Source organism: Suricata suricatta, chromosome 7, assembly GCF_006229205.1.
Source record: "Suricata suricatta isolate VVHF042 chromosome 7, meerkat_22Aug2017_6uvM2_HiC, whole genome shotgun sequence".
NCBI lineage: Eukaryota > Metazoa > Chordata > Mammalia > Carnivora > Herpestidae > Suricata > Suricata suricatta.
Genome location: NC_043706.1, coordinates 111957726 through 111985045, shown reverse-complemented (window position 1 = coordinate 111985045; position 27320 = coordinate 111957726). Strand labels below are relative to the sequence as shown.

The 27320-nt window shown below is 37.9% G+C and overlaps 1 protein-coding gene across 2 annotated transcripts in view; it reads left to right on the top strand.

Moving 5' to 3' along the window:
• The window catches only part of ARHGAP18 (Rho GTPase activating protein 18), a 126594-nt gene that overhangs the window by 61379 nt on the left and 37895 nt on the right, over positions 1-27320 (top strand). For both annotated transcript variants that reach the window (XM_029945054.1, XM_029945055.1), the window contains exons 2-6: positions 4112-4305; positions 7119-7354; positions 10890-10953; positions 15349-15527; positions 25173-25338. In XM_029945054.1, coding sequence (XP_029800914.1) covers positions 4112-4305; positions 7119-7354; positions 10890-10953; positions 15349-15527; positions 25173-25338 — 839 coding nt within the window. The remainder of the gene's footprint in view (positions 1-4111; positions 4306-7118; positions 7355-10889; positions 10954-15348; positions 15528-25172; positions 25339-27320) is intronic.

The following is a 27320-nucleotide window of genomic DNA, read 5'->3' as shown; positions in this document are numbered from 1 at the left end:
AGGTTGGATGTAGAAACAGATGTGAGAATCCAGACAAATGTCTTATATTATGTCAGACACTAAAGACAGTTTTCAGAAAATGTAAAACAATTCTCATCTCACTACTTTTTTTTTTTTTTTTGGTATGGACCAAAGTTGGACCCCCCCCATCCAAAGTTATTTATGTTAAGATGTGATTATTTTCATTAAATGAATTAATATATTTCCCAATTTTAGTAGCTAATAGTGTACATATCGATATAGCTAGCCTATTAGGCAAAAGCTCTTTGGGGGTTCTTGAAAATTTTTAAGCGTATAAAGGAGTACTAAGACCAGAATGCTCAAGAATGGCTGTCTTAGAGGATAAGGAATTTTTCTGAACCTTAGAGGAGGGCAAAGGTGACCTTATTAACCTGTGGGAGGGCAGTTATTTATAGTTAGCAGTTTTACAGTGAACAATGATACTAAGCTGCACACCCCCTTCATGGCTCCCCATGAGGGATTTTGGGGGGTTTGGAGTGGGGATTCTCCCTTGATAACTCACAACAAACAAAGCAGTCAAGGTTATTGGCATTCTTCCCATTTTGTAGGTAGGAAGTGTTAGGGTTAGAGAAGTCTTGTGATTTTCCAGAATCCTAGAGGTAGTTATGAACCCCCAGTCCCATATATTTGCATGTCATTTCTTTCCCTGCATTGGTTCTGAGATGAATCATCAGTTAGCTTGCTTGCTTTCATCTAGCAGACCACAGCCTACATGCATGGCACCGTCCACCTCCCTCTGAAGAATAAATTGTGCCAGACCAGTTTAACATTCTCTGTGACAAAGTAAATAGAGGCCTGAATGATCTCATTACATTTGAAATTCACTGACCAGGGGGGAAAAATATCACAGAAACCTAGGTTGAAATATACCTGGGAAAAATAGAGCGAAACAAAGCCCTGGATTTTTTTTTTTTTTTTTTTTTTTTTAAGAAATGCAGCATAAGAACATGCTAGCAAGAGGAAAAAGAAAGGACAGTCCATGAAGGCCCATGAGGGTCTGTGAAGTTACTATTTGCTGATCACGTTAGCGCCCATGAAAAAAAGACATGGCAATAATGCTGTGACACATGGGAACGCAAGCAGGAGAGTGTGAGTTTGCACTCAGCTGGAAGCCAGTTCTGTCAAAGGACACTGTCTAGTTCTGTTGGTAGTTATAGCTGGAAAAGGTGAGAAATGCGAGAATGTCTGAAGAGTGGTCCCAGGACGATTCACACATGGGATTCTGGAGGGAACGTGAGGAAGAACGATGGTTGGCCAGAAAGTCAGGTGGGGGTGACCGGTAGTGGCCTGTGGTACAGCCTGTGTGCTCTTTGATTTTAGCGCCATGTGTCGCCTTGGGTCTTTTGGAAATGTAAATTATTTCTGCTCTGCACTTTATGTCTAGCAGATGTTACTTTATGTTCTTGAACCAGTTTGCAGAACGAACACGAACGTGGTAGCTGATAACGTAGTTGTGATAACGTAGTTGTAAACACCGAAGAGGGGAAACGAGGTAACTGGGCTCTTACCAAGACAGTTTTAAGAAGGGCCACCCATTCAGCCATTGTCTGGAGTTCAAACGTAGAGTGTATCCTAAGTGTATAAAATGTAACTTTAAAATGCTCAGCTACATTTTTTGAGAAAATTTAACCTGTGTGGCACGGAAGAGTAGTCTATCACCGAATCGTTTCCTCCTTCCTCCTCCCCATCCTCTAATGTTTAAAAAAAAAAAAAGTTTCCTTCCAACATTGACCAATGATCCCAAAAAGGAAAAAAAAAATCCTCTATTTCATAGGGCTCTGTATCATCGAGTTATCATAGAAAACTTATTCAGCTTTGAATCTTATTAAAGTAAAAATACCGAGTCTATTCATTGGCACTAGGAGATCAGACTTTTGCTTTATGCATATTTTGAAAGCAGGGCTTGACATAGAAGATATATATCCGTAACAGTGCTGTTGCTCAATGCTCTTGCGTTTTTCTGTACGTGCTATCTTAATGGAAAATTACTGGAAAATTCTTGCCAGAATAAATACATTCCTTTAGAAGCGAAAAGCTTCATGTACTCTTAGTTCAACTGCACCTCTTTTCTGTGAGCAGAGCAGCCAAATTATTTGGCATTAGTCATTACACTTCACACAGTCCACAGTGCTTACGGTGGTCTCCTGTGGAACTAAGTATTTCAGGAGATAGGAATAAGGTAGACAATCTCATATTATAATGAGAGAGAAGACAAAAACAAGGATAGGGCATCTACATATTTGACATGAAATAAACCAAAAATAAATTTGACAGACATTGTGTTAATTAACTTTCCTGGTAAAGCAGGATTAAAGAATAGGGCTTGTGGATAGGTCGAGGTGCTAATCACAGAACTAAAACTATAAATTTTTTTTAAGAGAGAGATAGCTTTCACATTCACATTTTACTTAAAGGATCAGGACTGTAGAATCTAAAGTGAGAATACTGAAGGTATGGCCACTGGGGCATGGAAAAAGGACTTGGTTGGGAAACAGGGATGTAAACAGGACGATTAGGGCAGGGGGGGAGGAAGTGCCGCTTGAATTAAGGGATGAGGGAGGCAAACAATGGACAATGGAGGTCGGAGGAAAGAGATGGACACAAATATGTCTAGATTTCCTCCTGTTGGCCCTCGTCCTAATGCCCACCCATCACCACCCCAGAATTGCTACTGGGGAGATATTACGGTGATTGTTCATTCATTACTGGCATTATTAAAATGCATAATCAAATCAGAACCATCTTCAAAGGCATAAAACTGGCCTGTTAGCGTATTACAGTTAAGCAGTTATATTGTACTTATTTGTAGCAATAGGAAATTAAGTGTTTTGATTTTCTAAGAAACCAGTTGGAATTAAACTGCTAGGTAGAATTGATCAGAGTTTACTGACCCTCTCCCTCATGTACTATTAAATCCTACTGTTGTAAATAATTATAGGAAAGGCTAATTTAAATGTGAAAATATTCACACACTATTAAAGAATTTTGTTTTATGGTTCTTTTTATTTTTATATGTGCAGTAAGAAAACCAATGTAGCAAAGTAGTACTTCCTAACATTCTCTTGGGAGCTAAAGGAGCAATTTGAAATTAGAATAAGAAAACGCTAGTTCACCAATTATTGTCCCCATGTAAATTATATCTTAAAAAAAGTTTTGAGTATAAAGAGGAAGCGCCTTAATTGGAAAACTTTCTTTTTAAAGTAATTATGATTTCCCCCCTCTATCTCAATATAAAAAATAATAAAACAAAATTTAGTATTTCTATTCTATACAGGTTATATACTACTTATTTATTTTCAAGTGTTTTCACTTTTAGTAGTAGGTGGGATGTGATTTATAACAAAAAAATGTAGTTAACTTGGAAGTCATAAAAATAACTTCTTTAATTCAATTTATCCTTTTCTTGGTAAATAATATTTGAGATAAATGTTGAAGAGGTAATTCCTAGCTATTTATTCAGAATTGCCAGTAAATGATTTTTTCACCAACAAATGAAGTTGTGCCAGATTTTAACACACACATCAGCCAAAGGTACATTTATAAGTGAGGTTTAAAAGTTGTTTTCTATGGTAAAATGTAACAGCAAGCTTAATATGTCATTTATCTGTTGGCTTTGGTTTCAAAAATAAGAAGGAAATCCATATGGTATGTCATGTATCAATTGCAGTTATTTGCTATAAATGGCTGAGTTTTGCTTGCAGATATAAATGACAAATATGAAATATTGTATAAAATTTAATCTCAATTAATAGCTTGTAATCAAGATTTAACCTGTCTCTTTCTGAGAATGAAGTTTTAGGTTAGAAAGGAGTCTTAAAATAATTTACCTGAAATGGAAATGGAAAAATGGTTTATTCTATTACTGTTCTTTGCATACTTTTTCATAGAGAATGAAACTCTTCATTCTACAGGCATATTAAAATTACTGGTATCTCAAGGTAAATAGCTTCAAAATATATATATATCTCTTTGGTTTTAGTAAGGGGAATTTAAGGAGTTTCAAAATTCTTCAGTCAGTTCTCTGATGTTTTAGAAATTGTACTACTTCCTCATCTATTAAAATGAACCATGTTCTCTTTTGAATTTATAGTCGCAAATATGGCCAGTACACTATGAATCGGGAAGTCACCAAAGTTCTGGAAAAGCCTCCATATGACCGATCAAGTTCTCAGGATTCTTTGGATGAACTATCTATGGAGGACTATTGGACTGAACTAGAGAATATCAAGAAATCTAGTGAGAACAGACAAGATCAAGAGGTGGTGGTCATCAAAGAGCCTGATGGTAATAACTGACTAAATAAAACTGTTGTTTGTATATATATTTATGGGAGATGAATACAGGAGAATGTAGAGGAGAGTAATAACCACAATAGAAATTAAAGCCAGGACAGCCAAAATAAGATAATGTTAGTTAGCCTTTCAATTTGAAAAATTACTTGTTTATGGCCGATTAATGGATGCAGCTGCCAAATTTAAATGGCATGAGCACTTTCACTTAGTCTGAGATATGGCTGGAATCTTGTTGACTAGGCTTACTGTATCATAGATTCCTGAGGTTAGACTGGATCTTTGAAAGGATCTAAACTTCCTTTCCATGTATTTTAGCCACATGGTCATTTTTTTTCTCTAGTGAGATTAGATGCTCCTGGAAATCTCACTACTTTGCAGTGATCCTGTTTTTCCACTGGTCTGTCAGCTTGAGTTATTTTGATGTTCTTTATTTTATTGATTCACAACGTGCACACACGTGCTGTAGTTGTGCCTTTTGGAAGAACAGAACAAGCTTATTCTATTTTTACAGGACAGCCTTTCAGATATGTGAGGATGCTTATCTTGTTCCTCACCAAGTCCTTCTAGAAGGAAAATAAAAGATTTACATAAACCAATCTTTGGGGTGGTTTTTGGACCTATCTCAGTGTTGCTCATCTTATTTTTCAAAGTGTAGTACACCAGATTGGATACGCTGCTGCAGGCAGAGCCAACTAACCTGCGGATATGGGTTTGGACAGAGTTTGATGGCATTAGCGTTTTTAGCCTCCATGTTGACTTCTTTTTTTGGTTTGTACTTTCTCTCCAGTTTCTTTCCAGCCATATTTCACATAATCTCCACTCCTATAGTTGATATTATAGAAGAAACATATGCAAGGTTTTTTCCCCTCTTAAAATTTACGTTGTTTCTTTCAGTCTCATAAATTTGAGCAGTGTCACCAAGGTTTTGATGACCAATAATGGCATCTGTTATATTAGCTTTCTTTCTATGTCTTGTGCCATCTACAGGTTTGTAAGTTTGTTTTTGGGGTGTCAGCTGATTTGGATGCCAAAAAAGTAACAGATAGTCAGTGCCTCCTGACCTACTCATAATGATCTCCTTTTCAGCAGGATTTCTTAAGTCAGTGACTTAGCACTGAGTTATTTAAGCACCAGAATCTATGTACATAGGTGTTTTTCCCCTTTGCTATAACATTGCTTGAAAAATCTACCAAAACTACTTGAAAAAAGAAAAATTGGAGATTTTTCTTAATTTAACATTTCTCAGATTTGTAAAATGATAATCAACTCATTTTTTGCGTGTGGGCTCTCTTTCACTTTACTCTCATTCTTTCTCTCTTCACCAATAAAGTTGAGCTTATTTGTGATAATCAGTGAATCCCCCAACCTTTCTGTCTCCGTGTTTCAAGACGGAAGCAGCCTACCAGGCGTCTGCTGGGTAAGGAGAAAATAGTCCACAGAACAATGTATTCAAGCCTCATCTGTAGCTGTGTGTCATTATCTATTTCATAATTTTCCATGATGAAAATGAATTTGTAGACTGTTCATAAGATGATTATCAAGAAGAACTGAGGATGTGTCTGTGTGCCCATGCCTTTTCTTTGAATTTAAGTCGTTTGCGTTTTACCTCTGATTTTTAATGGATTGAGTGACACTATATTCGAATCTTGTTTACTTTACATATCAAGATCAGCTTTTTGTTCCCTGGCAAACTGGTTTTATACATGTATACTGAGTTCTACGTTAATAGCATTAATAATAATGGCTGGCTTTTTATGTCAATGAAGAGTTTTTATTGCTTGGCAGTACAGGTTACCTGGCACCAAAGACATTAGCACTTGATTTCTGCCCTCAAGGAGTTCATATGATGCAGAAGGGTCGATGGGCTGTAATCGAGCTCTGCAAAGCTCTTGCCATGTAGCATTCTCTCATGTGGTTATGTGGCAGCCAGGACAGATGAGAAAACAGTGTCGGCCTGAAATTATGTGCCTTGTCCAAAGCGACATGGGTATCAAGGTGGGGAAATAGAGCGTAGCTGAAGGTCTTTTGCCTCTCAAGTCATTGGTCTTTCACTTTCCTCTATAAACTTCATGCCGGGAAGGAATCTCTTCTACTTATCTGATTTTGGGTGGGGGGGGGGGGTCATAGATCTTAAACAACATTTACATTCTGCTTTCAGTGTTTCAAATTGACTATTAGGTCATTAGTTTTCTATTATAAGCTTTTTTTCCCCCTTAATATAGTGTGCTTTTCTTTTCTAACTTGTAAAAAGCATGACTCTCATGTGCTTACTAGGGGGGTTAAAAACTTAATTGGAAATTGCTTAGTTGCTGATGACTGGATGCTCTCTACTTTGCGGTACTCCATATCAGCTACGGTGTAAAGAGAAAACAAGCCTTTCCATCCATTAGTGTTGGAGTCTGGGGCAGTGTTGAATTTAAGCCAAGAAACAGGGCTTTAATGGATACGTCCAGCATTGACTTCCTTCTGTAACTTGATGGAAGTAAGTTATCTATTCATTGCTTGTTCATCTCTGAAAAGGGGAACAGTGTTCTCCTCCTCTGGTTAATCTGCACAGAAGTGATCGAGGTTAATCACATGTGAAGTCATTTAAAATTTTTAATTGAGTGTATATGAAATGGATCTAAAATTTGATATCTTTGTGGCTGGAGTCAATGGCAGTTGTCCAAGTTTCAGATAATGATTCTTAGCGCTGTGGTTTGATTTCAATGGAAGAATGTCAGTAAGCGTGCTTGAAGAGCTTAAAAAAATGTAAAAGTTATGCCATTTTGTGACCTTAACCGCCATTTTTCTCTACCGTCTTAGAGGGAGAACTGGAAGAAGAGTGGCTTAAGGAGGCTGGTTTGTCCAATCTCTTTGGAGAGGCGGCTGGAGATCCCCAAGAAAGCATGGTGTTTTTGTCAACCTTGACCCGGACGCAGGCGGCAGCTGTTCAGAAACGGGTAGAGACGGTCTCCCAGACCTTGAGGAAAAAAAACAAACAGTACCAGATTCCTGACGTCAGAGACATATTTGCTCAACAGACAGAGTCCAAAGAAAAAGTAGGTGTTCTTTTTTGACATTAAAGCAAAGGAGTAGTTGCTTTGAGTTGACTTGCCCCATCCAGTTTCATTCAAATGACTAAAAACTTAATGAGCACTTCTATGCCAGGCAAAGGCTGTGTGCTAGCAGTGATCAAGAGAGACCTGGTCCCTGTCCTTAGAAGTTTTACCGCTGGGGCAGAAAATTGTAAACAAGTTAACATTCGGTGTGATAATCCTTCTGTTAGAGGTGTCCTTGCAGCATTAGGGATGGCCCTGACCCCTCAGACAATGTGACTGCCAGTTGTTACAGGCAGAGAGGTGGGAGGTAAGGGATTCTTCCTTATCTATTAACTCTTGCAGGAAGATGTGCTTTCCCCCAGACTCGTTTGGGGATAAATTGAAGTGGAGGGTGAGGAAGCTAACCGCGATGCAGTTAGAAAGCCGGACCCCCGAAACACAAAATAACTTTCCCTTTGCGTCTAGTGCTTAACACAATGCCTCGCACACAGAAGATTTGAGGAAATGTTTGTCAAGCTGATTAACTTACTGTGGACGCTGTTGGGATCTGGGTGAGAGTGTGGGCCTGATGAACGAAGAGCCATCTGGGTAGGCCTGGGGAACATGAGGGACCTCGGTGGCCTAGAGCAGCAGCCCGTGGGGGCTCTTTTTTTTACTCAGCCATGAGGACATGGGGAGCTTGCACAAATGATAAGTTAACATCATCTATTCCTTAATCAGAAAAGTCTTGGTCTAAAAAAAAAAAAAAAAAAAAAGGCAGCTGAGATAAATGGTGTTCTTAGGGGGAAAGTTGATTAACTTTCTGGATTATTTTCAGGTGTCACTGACTAGGCCTGGCCTTGGAAGCGGGTGGTTTGGAATGACGACAAACCAAAGGGACCTCGAACACTGACGATACTAGTAGTAATTGCTGCCACCACTGCTGCACACATACTGTGCTAACTACTTTCCTTGCCTTCTTTCATTTAATCCTTACAGCTGTCCTGTGAGTGAGGTATTGCCATTTCCATTCTGTGGCTGAGGCTCATAGACTTTAAGTAACTTGCTCAATGTCCCGTGGATAGTAAACCCAAATTTGTGTGACTTCCCAGTTTGGGCTTTTAACCACTACATATCCTGCTGTATTTGGGTTTCCATATATGATTCTGATATTAAGTAACCCAAACAGGAGATTCTATTTATACTACAAATAAAGGGTAAAAACGATCATGTGATTCTTAAAAAGCCCAGATACCTTGCAGTTATGGTATCTTTCTATCATGGAGAGGATTTTTTTTCCTGCTTTTTGTAGCTATTTTAGTCTTCCAAGAAATCCTTAATAGCTTCAGATTATTACTCTATTTGCCTGGGCAATTGTGGCTCAAAGGCAGTCTATTTGATAGGAGTTTTGGAGGTCACTGGATTGTTCCAGGCAGGTCCCTTGGTGCTGCAAGGCAGTTAAACACTTCCTTACCACCCAGTGGTTATTTGGAGCATCCACTGGAGTTGAAGGACTAGACTAGGTTTCCAGATGGAGGAAAATGAATGGTAAGGAAATGTAGTATTATGACGTTTCCTTCCCAATTAAAGAACCCTCCCTAAGGGAGTGAAGAGGAAATAAAAAGTGGGAGGGGGGAAGAATGGAGTCTAAGCAAAATGTGTGTACTGTGGGATTCCTGACATTCTCCAAGAGGATGTTGCTACTGGTGCTGGAAGCAGCATTTTCCAGCAAATTCCTGGTAGTATCGAAGCCCCATGGTTTGAGTCCATAGTAATCGGTGGGTTGTACCTTCTGACGGCCTCGTTAGGAGAGAAATAGCCCAAGTAAATGGAAATACTGTCAACTTGCTTACACTGCGTGCCTGTAATTGGAACACAGGCCACCCGTTAGAAATATGTCCCCCGGTCCTCAAGGAAATGTGGGCCGGCCATCTTCACTTGCAGTTCTTCTCTTCTCAAGCAAGTACACATTCAGCCTGCCATTTTAAACGCTTCCTCATGAAGCCCTTGCTGACACTAGGAAATAGAACACAGAAATGAATACCATCTGCACTGTTATCTTCACTTGCTAAGGAAAACACTTCGGACCACATGCTCCAAAATATGTGTTCATATGTAAGATTAGAATTCCTCACTGTGTACATTGTGCCGTGGAGGGCTAGCCTTCTGCAGGCTCGTGGGCGAGGAAGGGAGGATGGTATTTGCTCTGTCCTGAGGGGCACTGGAGTTGTGTCATGACCCTTGTAGCACTTGTGTGGTTGGGTAGTCACTGTCCACTGTCCCGGGTACCTCTGACCTCTAAGAGATGTACCGGTGGCTGCTACATATCTGCCCGAGTGTTTTTCTAGACTCTTCTTAGATAGCGAGTGAAGGGGAGAGACCGTTGTGGCTATCAGCATGAGGTGAAATGTGTTTGAAAGGACTACAAAGGCTACCTTATTTGAACAGAGATGAAAATCCAATAGAATGATTATTTTAAAAATAACTCATTCAAATATACTTTTGTGTATGATTGTACTAGACTCCCTTCCTGATTCCCGAATTCCTTTTGAAGCTTTAATTAGAAGGAGGAAGTACTGCCTGACCACACTTCCTGGTGAAGGGAGCCAGCCGTGTTCTGTGGTGGCTGTAAACCCTCTGAGGACTACAGTTTTCTGGTGTCACTGGCCCAATCCCTACGAAAAAGAGTTCCTTTGACTCTCTGAGCTCGTATTATATTTAGTTTTGGTAATTTAGTTTTAATTTATCTCACATTTATTGCTAGCTATTTTTTTAATTTGAAGAACTTCTAGTCTGTTACCTACAATGTCAATTTGTAATTTTGCTTTATAACAGCGTTATCAAAATATAATTCACATACCATATAATTCATCCATTTAAAGTCTACAATTCAGTGACTTTTAGGATATTCATGGGTTTATAGCCATCACTGCAGTCAGTTTTAACACATTTTCATTATCCTCCAAAGAAAGCCCATTAGTAATCATTCCTATGCCCCTGCCTTACCTCTAAGCAACCGCCAATCTACTTTGTGTCTCAGTGATTTGCGTATTCTGGATATTTTGTAGATAAGGAATCATATTTTGTAACAGGTTCCTTTTACTTAGTGTAATGTTTTCAGGGTTCATCCAGCTGGTAGCCTGGGTCAGGACTCAAGTTCTTTTTATTGCTGAATTATATTTGTGTGGATAGACCACACCTTGTTTATCTCCTCCTCTGTTATTGGGTACTGCCAGCCTTTTTTTTTTTTTTTTTTTAATCAGTTTGCCTTTTCTCTTCAACTAAGTAGTGATATGCTTTGATGTCCAGGACACTCTTCATGTTTTTCATATTCCCTGGAGGGTTTAGTAGTGTGTCTTACAAGTTGGTAAGTGGGTAATCAAATATTTGTTGGATGATCGCTTGCTGATTGTAACTGCGGTACTTTTTTTTTTTTCTGTGGTTATAATTCGGAGTGTGTTTCCTATACTCTAAAGGTTAGTAATGGAATTATTTACAATACCATATCTCTGGTTGTGAGTTGAAGATGACTAAATGGCCCACTTTCTATCTTTAGGCTCCAGATGGCACTGAATCACAGTCAGTCAGAACAAATGAAAACAAATACCAAGGAAAAGATGGTATGTTGGACCTGTTCGCTTGTATTTTCCTATTTATTAGCATAACAAACAGATATAACCTTTTAAAATATTCACCTTCAAGTTCTAGTAAACAAATTTTATTAAAATGCTAATCTATAATGTGCCCAAGTAGACGATTACATAAGCCTGAGAATATAGTGCCTATTGATTTTGTTTTTTAATGTTAGCGTATCTCTGTTCTACATCTCTATCCATAATCCGTTTTCCCGAATGCTTACCACGTACCAGGCACTTTGTGTGGTAGGTACTCTTCTTGACCCGTTTTACAGACGAGAGAACTGATGTTTGGAAATGTGAAGGCACGTTTTCCCAAGGCCATACAGCTGGCAAGGGCAGCCAATAGATTTGGAGCCCTGTTCTGAAATCAAAAGTTCTTAACTCATAAATGGATTCCTTTTCAGAAAGCTCACAGACTTAAAAATTAGGATTTTGGGGGTAATTCTTCATACTTTTCCCTTTCCTACTTTTTCTCTTCCATACCTGTTATTTCAGAAATGGATTAGAATTCCATGACATGGATGAAAAATAAATGGTAAGACTTTATTGGCTTTTAATCAGAAAAAAATGTATAGCTTTCTCACTTATTTGTAAAAAGAAAAAAGTCTAAGCTTAAAATTTAATCCTTACTGTGTTGTTTAAAGATGGTCACAGAGGTGGTCTGTGGCGGCCGGATTCCATCTCAGGGACTTACCATTTTGTTTATGGTCTTAAGGCTGTTAATGCCGTTAATAGCGTTGTGTCTGGACTGGAAGTAACTGGGGAGGAGTATCAGGGAGACTGGGAGGACTGTGAAATGTTCCCCACCTCATCACAATCAGGCCAGTCCAAAATTATAAAGGGTATTTTGGAGTCTTGGAACAGCTAGTATCTCTATTTTTCTTTCCACACTTTTCTCAAAACTTCTCTCCTGCAGCCCTGCCTTTAAAGATAAACGAATACGTCCCTAAGTGTGTGCATGCGAGGGTGTGGACGTGGACATGTCTATATATGTATTTATAAAAGCATGGCTATTCCATGGAGATTTATTTAGTTCCTTTTTTTTTTTTTCTATCAGAATGAAATTACTGCGTGTTCTCCCAAGTCTGTGTACCAGCAAACACTGAAGTGGCAAGCAAGCTAGAAATAGCCGGTGCTGGCCTGTCGGGGAGCTAGGTCATTTGAGAGAGACAGATGAACCTTTTGTGCCGCTGGTCAGGATGCTTTGGGGAAGGCTGACGGGCAGGGGCTCAGTGAATACTGAGGAGAACATTGTCCTTTCTTGATGTTTTCCTCCCTCACCAGAGGTGCTGATGTAGGCTATATAAACAGAAGTTCTGGGAGACAAGTTCCTTGTATGAGTACTTGCCCACCTCCCTTGCAGCAGCCGAGTACAGTGTGACAGACGTGCCTGATTTGCATCGACTTGTGCTGGAATAGAGCCCCTCCACTCAGAATAAGGACTGTATGTGTAACGTCATACATGTAACACCATGTCACCGAGTACACTCTCTTTGTGAGCGATGCTGTGTTCTTTCGATAGACAGTAAATTGACCAGTTTCTTGTAAACACTGAAGGGTTCAGAATGAAATGCATGGAAGACATTGTCTGGAGTTCAAAAGTGGAGCTCTTTCTGTTTGAAATCTGAAGGTGCGAGTGACATAATCTATTTTAAATGTTTTCCTATACTTGGGCTTTGATTGATGTTCAATGAAAGATATTTATCCTAACTGAAAAAGTCATAAAGTCTTCGTGTTACAAGACTTGTCCCGTGTCAGATGAATCTGCTGATTATTATTCTTTTCATGAAATTATACAACTCTATGCAGATGAAAGGCCTATTGTTTTTATACATACACTTAGAAATAATAATGTCTAAATAGTTTTTAAAACTTTCATGTTAGTATGGATATTTATTTATTTTCTCTTGATTTCCGTGTAGGAAGGAAAATCCTCTTTAAAAATAAAGGAACTTTGGGATATTGTGAACAATTGAAAAACTTTAAGGAGTTGTATGAAATATTTATAAGCCAGTGCTACTGTTCACTTTCACCACCAAAGGAGAATAAGGAAATTACACTATTTACACTTTAGGGCTTGAAGAGTCAAAAGGTTTATCTCTGAATTCTTTGTTAACTTTTCTAAGATTTGGACATTGATTTATGGATACTTTTACTAGCCAATTAACTATCCATTTCTTGTAGCAGTGCCTCTCATCCACCCCTTTAACTGTTATGCCTTCTACCATAACTTGATCTACCATTGGATCTCCTGGCTTTTATATTGCATGTTTTTTTTATTTTTGCCACATTTTGGAGCAAATTCATATATTTTAAATATATTATAATTTCATTATAATTTCTCTCAGTTTTGAAATCACAGGACATTTTGTGTGTGAGGCAGTGGTATTCATTGTAACTCTTACCATGGGGGTGGTGAGGAGAAGAAAACAGGGTCGTTTTAAAATTCTTGTCCATAAACACTCCGCTTCTGGAAAGGTAGCTTCTAATTTAAGAAAATGGCTAATCATTTTTTTTTCTTCTCTCAGAATGGTTTCCTAGGAAACCAACTTACATATTCACAGTAAAACATATAACAGCATAAACCAGCGGGAGAAGAAAACTAAAATGGTACTTTGGCATTTAAGTTAATACTTTAAAAATTAATTGTAAAAAAGGTCTAGTTATTCTAATTAAAAAATTGTCACAAGCTGTTGGACTAGCAACACAAGTAATATGTAAATGTGCCGTAGGTGGCAGCAGATAATTACCATTGAAGAGCTTCAAATTTATTCTTATTTTTTGAATTGGCCTAGGGCGGTGTTTACTGCCTTTTTAAACTGGGAGATGCCACCAGGCCTGCCTCTGTAGTTTGCAGGGCCCAGTGCAAACTGAAAAAGTGAGACTTCTTGTTCACATTCCCAGGCAGCAGCAGTAGAGCATTAAGCCCAGCAGGGGGCGCACCTAAGCACAGATTCTTGTGACTCCGTGGATCATACCCCTGGGAGCCTCCCCTGCTTACCAAACAAGTAATGAGGCTAGATTCATGTTTATTCCTAATTTTCCATTGGGTGAAACAATTTTTTTTAATTTAAATGACTACAAAGCTAGTTTTCTGAAGGCAGCAGTTTTAATGACACACATATGTGTATGTGACAGGGTTCTGTTAAATGTTTAAATCAACTTTACCTTCTATTGCCTAGTTGTGTTAGTATGTAAGCATGTAAATGCAGTGTGTAAGTTTATTTTGTAATTCTGAGCTGTTTGCTATGAATTATAAGTCTGCATTGAAAAAAATAACAGTAATCCTGTCATTGGTTCCAAGGTTTTTCTAATGTGAGTAACGTTTAAACCAAAAACTTACCAAAGAGTCTAATTTAGAACCATCTTCCCCAAAGCTTTAAAGCTGATATTTTCAGCAAAGAGGTTTTCAAATGTAAATTCTTAACTAGAGGATTAACAACAGACAGACCAAAAGAATTGTTAAACTATTATATGCCCTTGAAATGTTGATGCAAATATCCAGAATTTTTTGACTGAGTTTATCATTGTGAGAACCTTCCTAGTCTTTGATATAATTGGGTGCAAAATCTTTTGGTTCACGTACCAGGTACTTGTAGAGCTGACTCCCACTGTGATAAATTTTTGGCACCAAATCTTATTTTGGAACTCTTACTCTGATAGGTAGGTAACATTCCAGAAAGGAACGGAGGGGTGTGGAAGACATCTCTTCCAGGAATCTGTTCCGCTGTGAGAAAATGAAATGATATATCATGAGTTCATAGAGAGAATAAAACTAACCTCTTTCCATCCCCTTCTGCACTTTTTGTTTTTGCTTTTTTTTTAATGTTTGTTTATTTTTGGGAGAAAGAGAGACAGTGTGTGAGTGGGGAAGGGGCCGAGAGAGAGAGACAAAGAATCTGAAACAGGCTCCAGGCTCTGAGCTGGCAGCACAGAGTCCGACATGGGGCTTGAACCCACTAACTGTGAGATCATGACCTGAGCCGAAGTCAGAAGGTTAACCAACTGAGCCATCCAGACCCCCCTGTTTTTGCTTTTAATCTCCCAGTGTAAAATAAAAAAACAGTTAAGTCTACTGAAGTTCTGTGAGGCTTTTCATTCAGAGTTTGAGGTCATCCATCAATGTTGGAATTTGACCCAGTCTAAGAATTGTAATCTCCGAGAAAATTCCACAATTGAACTATGGATTCTAATATCCCCCTGCCTATACTCTCCATGCACCACTGGTAGGATTCTTTGCATATACGTTTTTCCTTTAAAATATCCATTAATTACTGACTATAGTAAATAGTACTTCCTCCAAAGGGTTTGTATATAGTTGACATAAAGACATAAAGAAATAAAAGAAATACATTAATTGATTCATTGTTTTCCCAGACCAGGCATCTAGTCTAGTTGTTGGTGAAAAAGGACTTATCCCACTGGTTCCTGATGAGGCACCTGCTTCAGAAACGGACATCAACCTGGAGGTGTCATTTGCAGAGCAAGCAGTCAATCAGAAGGAGAGCTCCAGGGAGAAGACCCAGAGCAGCAGAGGCAATGACGCTCCATTACTTGTACGTAGTGCACTATTCACATTTCGCTAAATATAAGAGTGTATTTTTCATCAGCTTTTTATTTTGGAAACGTCAGACCCATAGAAAAGTTGTAAGAATCGTATAGCAAACAGCCCTACAGGATTCCTGTAGGTCTGTTTGTCGGTTAACATTTTACAAACTTTGCTTTTCTTCTTTCTACATCTGTCTATTTATATATATTTATGCTATCAGCTTGCATTCACTTTTTTTTTTTTTTTTAAGTAAGGTCTGTGCCCAGCGTGGGGCTTGAACTCATGACCCCAAGATCAAGAGTCGCATGCTCTACCCACTGACCTAGCTAGGCAACCTCCTCCACTTTGTTTTAGCTTAACAACGACCTGCAAAAAAACACAGCTATAATACTTAAGAAGTTGAACACTGAAAGCAATAATTATATTTAATAATGGTCATATTAAAATGTTCCCAGTTGCCACAATATTGTCCTTTATAGCTTCTTCCTTCCTCCCTCCCATCTGGAGTTTGAATAGGGATTGTATGTTAACATTTGATGTCCTATCGTTTGGTTTCCTTGAATCTAGATCACATCCCCTGCTTTTTCTTTAATAATTTTGAAGAATCCAAATCAAATTTATGACTTTGTCTGTTCCTTATGTTTGAACTCAAGTTAAACATTTTTGGCCAAACTATGCATAGATGAGGTTTATGCCTCTGATTGCATCACCAAAAGAGAGGCATGCTGTCACATGGCCCCTTTATTGGTGATGGAAGTTTGGCCAGTTGGGTAGAAGATGTTCACCAGATCTCCATATTATTAAGATACCTTTTCCTATGTGCCATTAATACTAACTTGTTATGCTTGGGACTGGATGTGTATTCTATTTGTCAATAATAACCAATTGCTTATTGGTTTTACCATATGTTTGTAACTCTTGCATGAAACAATAATTAAACTAGTGTTTGAGAAATGGTGATTTTCTAATTTTTTAATTCTTCCATATTGATTGGTTGGCAATCTTCTGTAATACTTTCCCTTTTCTCTTTTTGTTTTTGAATATCACTATGGACTGATGGCTTCCTTTTTTATCATTCATTGTTTTATAATCATTATGTTTTTCTTTGATGTTCAAATATACCTAAATTAGGCCAGTGGGCGCCCTTCAGGCTGACTCCTATGTCATTTTAACATGCCCTCATTCTTTCACTTCTTTGCTTTCTAGCAGGAGATCTTCCAGGCTCACTTTGCACTTCCCTTCCCTCAGACTTGAAAGACTCCATTTCTTCAAGGAGCCTTTCTTTTAGTAGCAGATAGTATTTAGAAACTAAGCTCCACGTATTGAGTGTTCTTGTTGTTACTGAATGTCTTATATTTTTAAAAGATTATTTATTTTGTAGAAATTCACACCTGTAGAAGTTAAAAGATACAATGACCTTCCCATTACTTCCCTACTAGCCCCAACATTTATTAACCCATGGCTAATCCTGACCTATCCACACCCCCAGCCAGTGCTCCAACTGTGTTATTTTGAAACACATCTCTTAATTATATTTTGTCATCGATAAATATTTAAATATGTAGTTCTAAAAAAAGAGGGGTTTTTTAAAAACACGTCCATGTTACCATGACTATATCTAAAAAAAAATGCTAACAATTCTTAATTTTAAATATCCAGCGAGTGTTCAAATTTCAAGTTGTATCACAATTTCATTATCTTTTTTCAAGTTTGTTTGAATCAGGGTCCAATTAAGGTTTATGCGTTGGAGTTGGTTGATATGTCTTTTAAGACTCTTAACCCCTCCCTCTCTCTCCGTTCACTACTCTCCCTTGCTCTCACTATCCTTTCTTCCTTTTCTTTCTCCCTCAAAATTTATTTGTTGAAGAAACTTGGTTATTAAGTTATAGAGAAATTTCCCCTACAGTTTCTCATGTCCTTTTGGTTCTTGTAAATTGCTTGACGATAGATTTATCAGATTCAGGTTTTTTGTTTTTCTTTTTCCTTTTTTCTTTTTTTTTTTTGACCAAGATTACTTCATAGGTGATGATGTATCAAGAGACAAAATATCTGGTCTTTCTCTTTGTGTGAAATCAGGCAGCTGTGGCTAACCAGCGCTTGGATCCATTAGTTTATTAATGGTTACAAGAGGATGTTTTCATTTCGTCTTTTATTCATTTATTAACTTGAATACTTCTTTTAAGAAAAACTGTCTAAAATGATTCCTTTTAATTTACCAGTTGCCTTTTTTTTTTTTTTTGGTTCCTTAGCATCTTCCACTAGTGACCAATTAGTGTCATTGTATTTTAATGTTCTTATAAAAATAGAACTTAACTCATATATGTAGTCATATAGGACATGACCCTGGACAAAATTTCCCACATGTAACTGATAATATTACTGCTTTAGACCTAGAATTTTTCTGTTGCCCATAAGAAAGCCTGGTTGTATTTAGCAGACTTATACTTTTGTACCTATGATCAGGACACTAGGACTATTCTTTTCTGTGGGTTGGTCATTGCTTAAAGCCTGTGCAGAGGCCAGAGGTGCATCAGGATCTTCTTTTTTCCATGCGGAGAATTGTCATTCTCTGGATCCAGCAGGTGATATAATTAGGGTATGTGTAATTACCTACTTGTGTTATCCTCCGTTAATGCACAGTGTTCTCAGAATAACAATGGTAACACTATCAACAATATGATTACTAGAAAACACTTTAAACTTGTTTTTCTTTCCTTCAGTTGTTTGTATCCTCCCGATATATCCCAAAAGGAGTGTAATGATAAAATTACTGTGCTTTAGATTACCAAGGATAGTTATTCTCCATATGGTTAAGCCAGCAACTGCATACTTGGTTGAGTTAATGGTTTCATTTTATTTTCAAGTTTTAGGCCTTGCCTTTTTGAAACTTAGTTTTGTTTTGTAAGCATGTAAAATATTTACATGGTCCAGAAGTCATTTAAAAACAGGTTGTATTAAAAGTCTGGCTTCTATCTCTGAGCTCTCATTCTATTCTCTCCCTCCCCTTATAGATAAATTTACCTTCTAGGTAACTTCTTTTTTATTTTAACTTTATGGTTTGCCCTTCTGTTCTTAGATAAATTGTAGGCCATTATACACACTTTTCTCAACCCTGAATTTTTTTTTTTTTGACTTAGCATTATCATCTGGAGATCACTCCGTAGTAACATAGAGACATGTTTCTCACTCTTTGCTATAGATATATCGTACTCCATTGTGACGAAGCATCATAATGTATTCAACCATTTGAATGGGACATCTAGGTTATTTCCAGGCTTTATCATCTATTTTTAAGAATCTGGTTTTATACCTAATGGAAAAAGTAAAGGAGTACGTATCATTTGGCTTAAAGAGATGACCCGAACTCCTAAACTGTCAGTAGAGTGGTCAGTCTGTATTTCAACAGATGGAAGGGGTTGTAAGTGAAGGACAGGAGAGTCTAGTTTTTTAAAAAAATGAAGACTTCTGTTGACTTCTAAGTTGTTGCTTCAGAAGTGGATTAAAATATAAATTAAGAGCTAATTCAGAGACTTAAAAACAAAACTTCCTTTTTTATTTCATTCTCTGCTTAATACTTGTGCTTACCTACCTTCTTGATTTTATTCATGTTGTGCCCCATGCTTAAAATGACCCTCCCATTTGTACCTCCTTGTTGTTCCTTGTTTACCAAGGAAGTCTTAACCCCTCCTTTGGGGTCTAGGTCAGTATCTAACTTTATTATTAAGTCTTTCCTGATTATGAATTTACATTAGATACACTGTATAAAATAATCCACTAAGCTATTAAGATGCCATGCTTTTGATAATTATTGTCAGTGTAATCTTATATTTATCTATGCATATATGCATCTGTTCATCTCTACACCCATTTATCCATATGTCTTATAGAAAGCATGGACTTGTAAGCCTTTCACAAGTCCTCAGCCTGGTTGATGGAATGAATATTTATATTCATCACTCTGAGGCAGGTGTCTAAGCAGATAAACCTTAAATTCCATTTCTACTCCATGCTCCTCTGCTTCTGTAAATAAGCAGTAAGCTTTATGTGACACATTGTTCTGTGTTGACTTCCGTTTTGTAATTCACTTCCTTTTTCTTACAACATTGGGTAGTCTTTGTTACTTCTCTATGATCTCTCACAGCAGATGCAAATTCCCCTCTTAAATTTGTGGATCAGGTTTTATAACCTCTCATGGGCTTCACTTTGAAGACGTAGCTACTACTTTGTTTTGTGCACCTTCTACATTTCAGGAAATGTGCTCTGTAATTATTTATCAAGTGATCTCGATGTAGATATTACAGTTCCTGTTTTTCATACAAAGACACAGTAAATACTATATGGCATGTAGGGCTTGGCTGCAGTGACTCAACTTTTGGAGCTAACTTGGAGTTTTTTCTGGAAGACCATGAGGACTCCATTTAATGTGCCCTGAAGGTCTATATCTATTTAATTTAGGTGTGAGTTTAAGTGGCTCTGTATTGCTGCTGCTGACATCTTGTTTGGGATAGCTTGGGATATTATATAAATGAGATTCTGGCTTATGGGGTCCATCGTATACAATAGAAATTTAATAATACTCCTTTAGCTTACTTTGGAGACTAAACATAAAGGATTTATTCAGAGATTTTTAAGATCATAGTTTTAAAAGTAAAACTATGATAAAATCTATATTCTAAATGAGTGTTTATATTTAACTCTTAGCTATATTTAGTTCTTAGGTCTTTATTCAGTGTCCTTTGAATTCGTATTGAATTATGACTTTGGTTGTCAGATAACACTGATCGTGCATACTGAAGGCCAAAAACTTGGCATGGAGGCGCATGCTGGCAGTTTGCTAGAGAACAGAACCCCTCTGGAGGGCAGTGGAAGAGGTGTTGTTTCAGGATTGAATGAGGACACTGAAGGTCTAGAGCACACATACTTGTCCACAATACAAAAATAGGTGTTTAGCGATGTGGTCCTGAATTGTCAAGGAAAGGTTAAATTATGGCTATTTGCTCTCCATTTAAAACACTGAGAAAATATTGGGGCACCTGGGTGATTCAGTCTGACTTCGGCTTGAGTCATGATCTCATGGTTTGTGAGTTCGAGCCCTGCATTGGGCTCTGTGCTGACAGTGTGGAGCCTGGAGCCTGCTTTGGATTCTGTGTCCCCCTCTCTCTCTGCTCCTCCCCTGCTCACACATTCTCTGTCTCAAAAATAAACATTAAAAGATTTTAAAAATTGAGGAAATATAAAAAACTAAATTTGAAAGTTCATTTGTCTAGAAAAGTACTCATTCTTTGAAAATGACAATGAATGAAATACTGTAATGAAATCACATTTTACACATAGAAAAATCTTCATTAAGAAACATATTTCCTAGCAGACCAGGAAAAAATAATCATCTGTGGAAATTGGCCAGGTAAGAATAGATTCTCTTGCTTTCCAAGTTAAAGGTAGAAGTGATTTGATGGATTAAAGTCAAGTCCATCAAAGTCCGTCTATACGGATGAAGTGCCTACGGGGCCGTTTGTATTGTGAGGTCTGCAAAAGAGGGGTGCAGTCTGGAAGAGCTGCCTGGTTAATTTATAGTAACACAAGGGAACCTTATAATTTTTGAGAAATTTTATTTCACTTCATTCTTGAAGCACATTTTTCAAAAGGCAAAGAGCTTTTCTTTTGCCGAAATTGCATTGCCTTCTCTTAGCCAACGAACTGAACCATCCAGTCTATTAACTAAACAAAAATGACAGGGTACTTCATAAATATTTAAAGCTGCTGCTATGAATTAAACATTGGGATGAAGAACTAACTCCTTTCATTAAAGCACAATGTTAAATAAGTAAATAAATAAATAAAAGCAAACTCATGACATATTATTGCTAGGTAAATCAAATGTTTGAACTAACAATATTTCAGGTTTCTCTTAAACATTTACCTTGGCTAATTCTTTAGATAATTATATTACATGTGTTTGACTTAATAGATCAATAGCTACTGATTTTAATGAACCATTTAGGACTGAAAAAAAAAGAATAAAATGCTTGGTAGATCGGATTGGTTCAGCCCTTCAGAAAACAATGTGAATAGCAGAACTCTGGGGTCAGGCCTGAAGAAAATGTGACATGGTTTGGGTGATTTTGTGAAGCTCAGTACAAATCACAGTTCAGAGAGGGTGCACCCAGCCAGCGGCCCTGTACCTCCCAGACCTTGATTCTGTGCTCTTCTCCCTGTTAGGTGTGTGTCTTAATTTCTTGGACAGACTGGGACAGACCCCTGCAGGGTCCCAGGCCTGTGGGAGGGTAGGGATCTGGAAATGATTCCCTATGAGCCCTTGAGGGGCTCGCAGCCCTGCATCAGTACTGATGCGCCTAGATTCCTCCCCGCATGCTCTGGTGAACAGAGAAAATGGAGCAGAACAGAACGTTATCACTGAATTTAGAATCTAGAATTTCTGAAATTGTATGCTGCTTTTGTCACAGACTTTGTGGCCACATTTAATCTATTATTAAGCCTCAAGTCCCCACCTAGAACATGCTGTAATAATTCTTACCTATTAGGACTTTCTGCAGAATAGGTTAAAAAAACACTTACGAAATAAGGGTATTAGCCTTATCATTTTTTCTCTTACCTTACAGTAATATTTAGTCAAAAAAGGAAGACATAAAATCTTGAATTTATTGAAAAAGCTGTACAAAAGAAATGTAGTAATAACACAACACTTTTGGAGTGTTTACTTGGGGTGTTTGGTCCTCACCACAGCCTTATAAGGTAGGTTCTGTTGTCCCCATCTTACAGATGAAGTGGCCGAGGCAGCACAGAGGTGATATGACTTGCCAGAAGCCACATAGCTAGTAAGTGACGGAGCCCCATGTCATAACCCCCATGCACTGCCCTGTTAACGCATATGCTCGAAATTCACTTAGACTGCATATTTAATGATGCCCATTGCTGTTTTATTTCATGTTCTCATAAAGAACTATAGAAAGTTCTCTCTTGGAGTTGAGTTTGTTTAAAAGAAATGAGCTGCTCAGTTCCAGAAGTTGTAGGTTTTAGGAAATGCTTCAAGACCATGATACTTAAACAGTTTGGTCTCATAACCTCTTTAGGCTCTTAGAAAGCACTGAGGGACTTCAAAAAGCTTTTGTTTTACTGGTCAGGAAGGATGTTGGTAGTGAGGACAATAACTACGATGGCTTCCAGCGTGGCTTTGACGAAACCTCAGGTATGTGGCCTTCTGGCCAAGATTCCGTGATTTCCTAGTGATGGGCCATTTGTTGTCTCCCTGAACTGTGCAGCTACTTCAAAGTATGCTGTGGCTGAACCGAGACGGAAGGCATACACAAAGTTCTACAGAAATTATGGTTTCATGAGAGGTTTGAGGAGATGGAGATGGCTGTAAGTGATTTTGGAATGTGAAGAATTTCTTGGGATTGAGTTCCATGGAAGTTTGTCACTAACCTCTGCTCTTGGTCTATGAAACATGGAATACCTAGACTAAGGAGTAGTTTCTCTTGATGAGTAGCAAATACTATGAGAGTAGAGATTTTGCTTACATCAGTTATTATACCTGATATAAAGATAATTACTGTATTAGAAATTAAAATTGAGATGTTTAAAAATTATTCATCCACTTTACAGTATTATAGTTACCATAAGTAACATTTTCATGAAACATTGTCACGTTTTCTGGAACAAATTATTCTTTTTTAAATGTTTTATTTATTTTTGATACAGAGAGAGGCAGAGCATGAGCGGGGGAGGGTCAGAGAGAGAGGGAGACACAGAACCGGAAGCAGGCTCCAGGCTCTGAGCTAGCTGTCAGCACAGAGCCTGACGCAGGGCTCGAATCCACGAATGTGAGATCTGACCTGAGCTGAAGTCGGAGGCTTAACCAACTGAGCCACCCAGGCACCCCAACAAATTATTTTTTAAAAGCTTTTCTTTAAAGTTTATTTTGAGAGAGAGCACACACGTGCAAGTGTGGGAGGGGCGGAGAGAGAGAGAAAATCCCAAGCAGGCTCTGCACTATTGTGGGGCTCGGACTCACAAACCACAAGTCATGGCCTGGGCTGAAGTGGGATCTTTACTGAGCCACCCAGTCGCCCCCTAAAACAAATTATTAAGAAGTCCACCTTGGTTTTACATTGTAGCTACTCCAGTGTTTGAGGTGGAAATCAGTTCATCCTCACTTCTGGTCTGTGTGTTTAATCTGTTGCCGCAGTTGGAAAACTCCACTGTATCATCATGAGGGAGCGGGAGTGAAAAAGGCAAGTGAGGCCTTCGTATTAATTATTAAATAGTTTTGACCTCATAGGTGCATTGAAAGGGTATTGAAATTTCTCTGGAACTTACTTTGAGAACTGCTGCTTTAAGACCTGTCTTTTGCACTGGTTTTTAGACCACGTAGTGTTAATGATATGGTTAAAAAAAAAAAAAAAAGAAAAATTGAGCAAGGTAAAGGGAATAAAATGGAACAGTTGAACATCCTTGGCCATTAAATTAAATGAGGACGTCAAGAGTAAACCCAAAAGATGGAACCTTTTAACCTTTTTCATCAAACCATCAAAGAACAACCACAGGTTTTAGTAATCAGTAAATACAATAGGACTATGATTTCTCTTAAGTATATTAGAGAAAGTTGTGTTTTTACTTTGTGCTTTCTTATATTTAATGCATTGACTGTTAAAAGTGGCTGAAAAGGTAGTAGATAATATTGGGAAAGGCAGAAAATAACAAAGTACCACTTATTTACCTGTGATGATAGTATCTCGAAGTCTCAGTTGATTTATTCAGTGGTAGAAGTAATACGAATAGCAACAATGTAAGGGTGCTTGGGAATTGCCAGGTGTTTAAACCCACAACAGCCCTCTGACTTAGGTGGCCTTCTTCCCCTCCTTCTCTCCCTCTCCCCTCTACCTATTCCTTCTTTCCTCCTCTTTCCTCTACCTGTGTCCTCCTCCTCTGTCCTGCCTCCTCTGTCCTGCCTCCTCTCCCCCCCCCCCCTGCCATTTTCAGAAACTGCGGTTAAGCAATTGCCAGATTGTTAGTGGCTAGTCAGTAGCTAGATGACTGGTAGGTATTCTAGTTTTAACGTCCAAGCTGTTAGTATCCCTTCCACTCTCTATGTCACCCCAGTGCTCTTTAGCCCTCTGTGCGTACCTTATCTGGGTTTTTGTGACAAGAATATAATATATATTATAAATACTATACATTTCATATCACATTATACCTATAATGTATATGACAGTAACATAGGTAAAGGGTACCTTGTAGGTTCTAAGCACTCACTACTGGCTCTATTCCTCCTCCTTCTCCTCCTCCTCCTCATGGTTTGTCTTCTAATCTTCCTTGGTTCTTGAAAGTCAGTATCTAGAGTTCTTTTTCTCTTTCAGTTTTACCGTCTTTTTTGTCCTCTTTGCCACTGGGATTAGTACTCCTAGTATACAGTCTGGTCGCATTGCCCGTCAGACCTCACATACTGACCCCCCCATTGGTTTGAGGACCATCCTCACGACAAGATGGCTCTTCACCCTGACTGTAGACATTCTGCCAGAGCTTTCATTGTCACTCCTCTGAGCATAGCTTCTTTCTATAGTTACAGTTTGGCCGTCTTTGACTAAAAAAGGGGTTAGGTACTATAAAACTTTATTAATGGTACTTATTTTAGAATTTCAGATTGCCAAAAGACAAAACGGGCACCACCCGGATTGGTGACCTGGCACCCCAGGACATGAAGAAGGTTTGCCATTTAGCCCTAATTGAGCTGACTGCCCTCTACGATGTTTTGGGTATTGAACTGAAGCAACAGAAAGCTGTGAAAGTCAAAACAAAAGGTAATTTTGAAATAAAATCAATTGGATGTACCTCAGATATAATAAAGATGGGCTTTTGAGTGGTATTCTTAGAGGGGGAAACACCTACAAAATAAACCAACACTTGAATACATCTGAAGCTCAGATTCTAGAAGGTTGTTTTCAAAAGTCTTGTAAATTGATCAACATACACTGTTCTCCTGGATGATAGAAAAATAGATAATAAAATAATTACCTTAGAAGGAAATCCTAAATTAAGGAATCTTTACACAAATCCTCTCTCCTTTGAAAATCACATGTTTAAAAAATATATTTGGTACAAAAAGTACTCTATTTCAGATCCTGAAAAATAACTTGAAGGTGTAGTTGATCCTGTTCGATTACTTAGCTTAGTTATTTGATGGGAAATGCACAGGGTGGTTAGTATCCTGTCTCTGTGCTCATTTACATTCTACTTTTAACTATTCTGCAAAAACATTCTTCACTTAATATTAAGAAAATAATGCCATCATGGCACGTGACACCACCAAACGGTACTCATCGTGGATATGTGTAGTTTTTCTTGTGTCGGCAACTTGTGTTACCCATTATATAAACAGACTGTACTTCTTATGATATGATAGAGAACAAACATCTTCTCAGTTTTTATCCAAGATTTTCTTGGTTGGAAATCCAGATAATTCTCTATTGACAAAGTTTAACTGTTTAGGAGTCTCTGACCTCTTCTTTAACTTTTAAGCACTCCCCTAAAGAGATACCAAGAATTAGGAATATTGAGTTGCTATGGTAACATTAATAAAGACACCTATTCCCCTGATTTAAGGTTTAGAGGCAATTTCTCTGTAGGAATGAAGTGTACCTACCCTCAAGGTCCTTTCTCCCATGCTGGGCCTCAGAAGGCCTCATTTTGTGCTCAGTTCCTCTGAAGATTTTAGCGTAAGGCTTGGGATGGTGAATTTCTCAGTTACATGGTGCTTCTGATTTTCCCCAAGTCCATTACAGATAATGAAAGACTTTAGATGTTTTTTCAGAAGCTTGTCACAAAGCCTTTTCCAAATACAAAATAGAAATATAATTTAAATGACTGTGAATCAGTACTCAGGACTTTTCAAACGACTTAGAGAGGCTTTTTTTGTGTTTTAGAATTGCATTCTAACAGAAATAATAAGCCGTTCTCATTAAGAGTGTTAACTATTAACAGAATAGATTTTCTTTCCATTTCTTAAATATTTTTGTATCTCATCTGATCAATGTATCTTATGAACTAGACTCCTAACATTTTTGAGAATTATATTTTTTCTTAATTCCTCAACTACAAATTATTTTTTGGGGTACTGGTATTCTCTTGAATGCTGTCTCTATTTTGAGTCAGTTTTTAGTGTTCTCATTCCATAGTATAATCCCCCTTTCCTTGTTCACAAATGATTTCTATCTCCCCTGATGATGTGTGTCACACTTCTGTGCTGTTCATTCAGTAATTGGGGATGGGGGACAGGGTAAGGAGGTGCTAAGCAGAAGTTATGCTCACACCAGACTGAAGGCATATGATTTTAATTTGGAAAAACTATAAATTGGTACCTTTCATTTCATCTGGAGTTATCCCCAAATATATAAAATTTGACTTTTAATTTAAAACTACCAAATATCTAAATTTTCTAAAGAAAAACATTTGTAGAACAGGATGGTAATGTTGGCTGATTTCTCCAAAAGCAAAAATTTATATTTTGCTGTATTGTAGAATGTTAAATGCCCGTTAAGTCTGGAAGAGATGAGTAATATTTGCTTTAACCAGGGCTTTTAATTTGATCACCTTTAGTAAATCATTTGCCTATTTCACATACTCCTATGGTACTGTTTCTCTTATATGGTAGTTTACACCTTTCTAATTATTATTTTTTAATGTTTATTTTGAGAGAGAGGGAGCATGCGCACACATGCACATGGGTGCACAAGTGAGGGAGGGATGGAGAGAAAGTGAGAGAATTCCAAACAGGCTCTGTGCT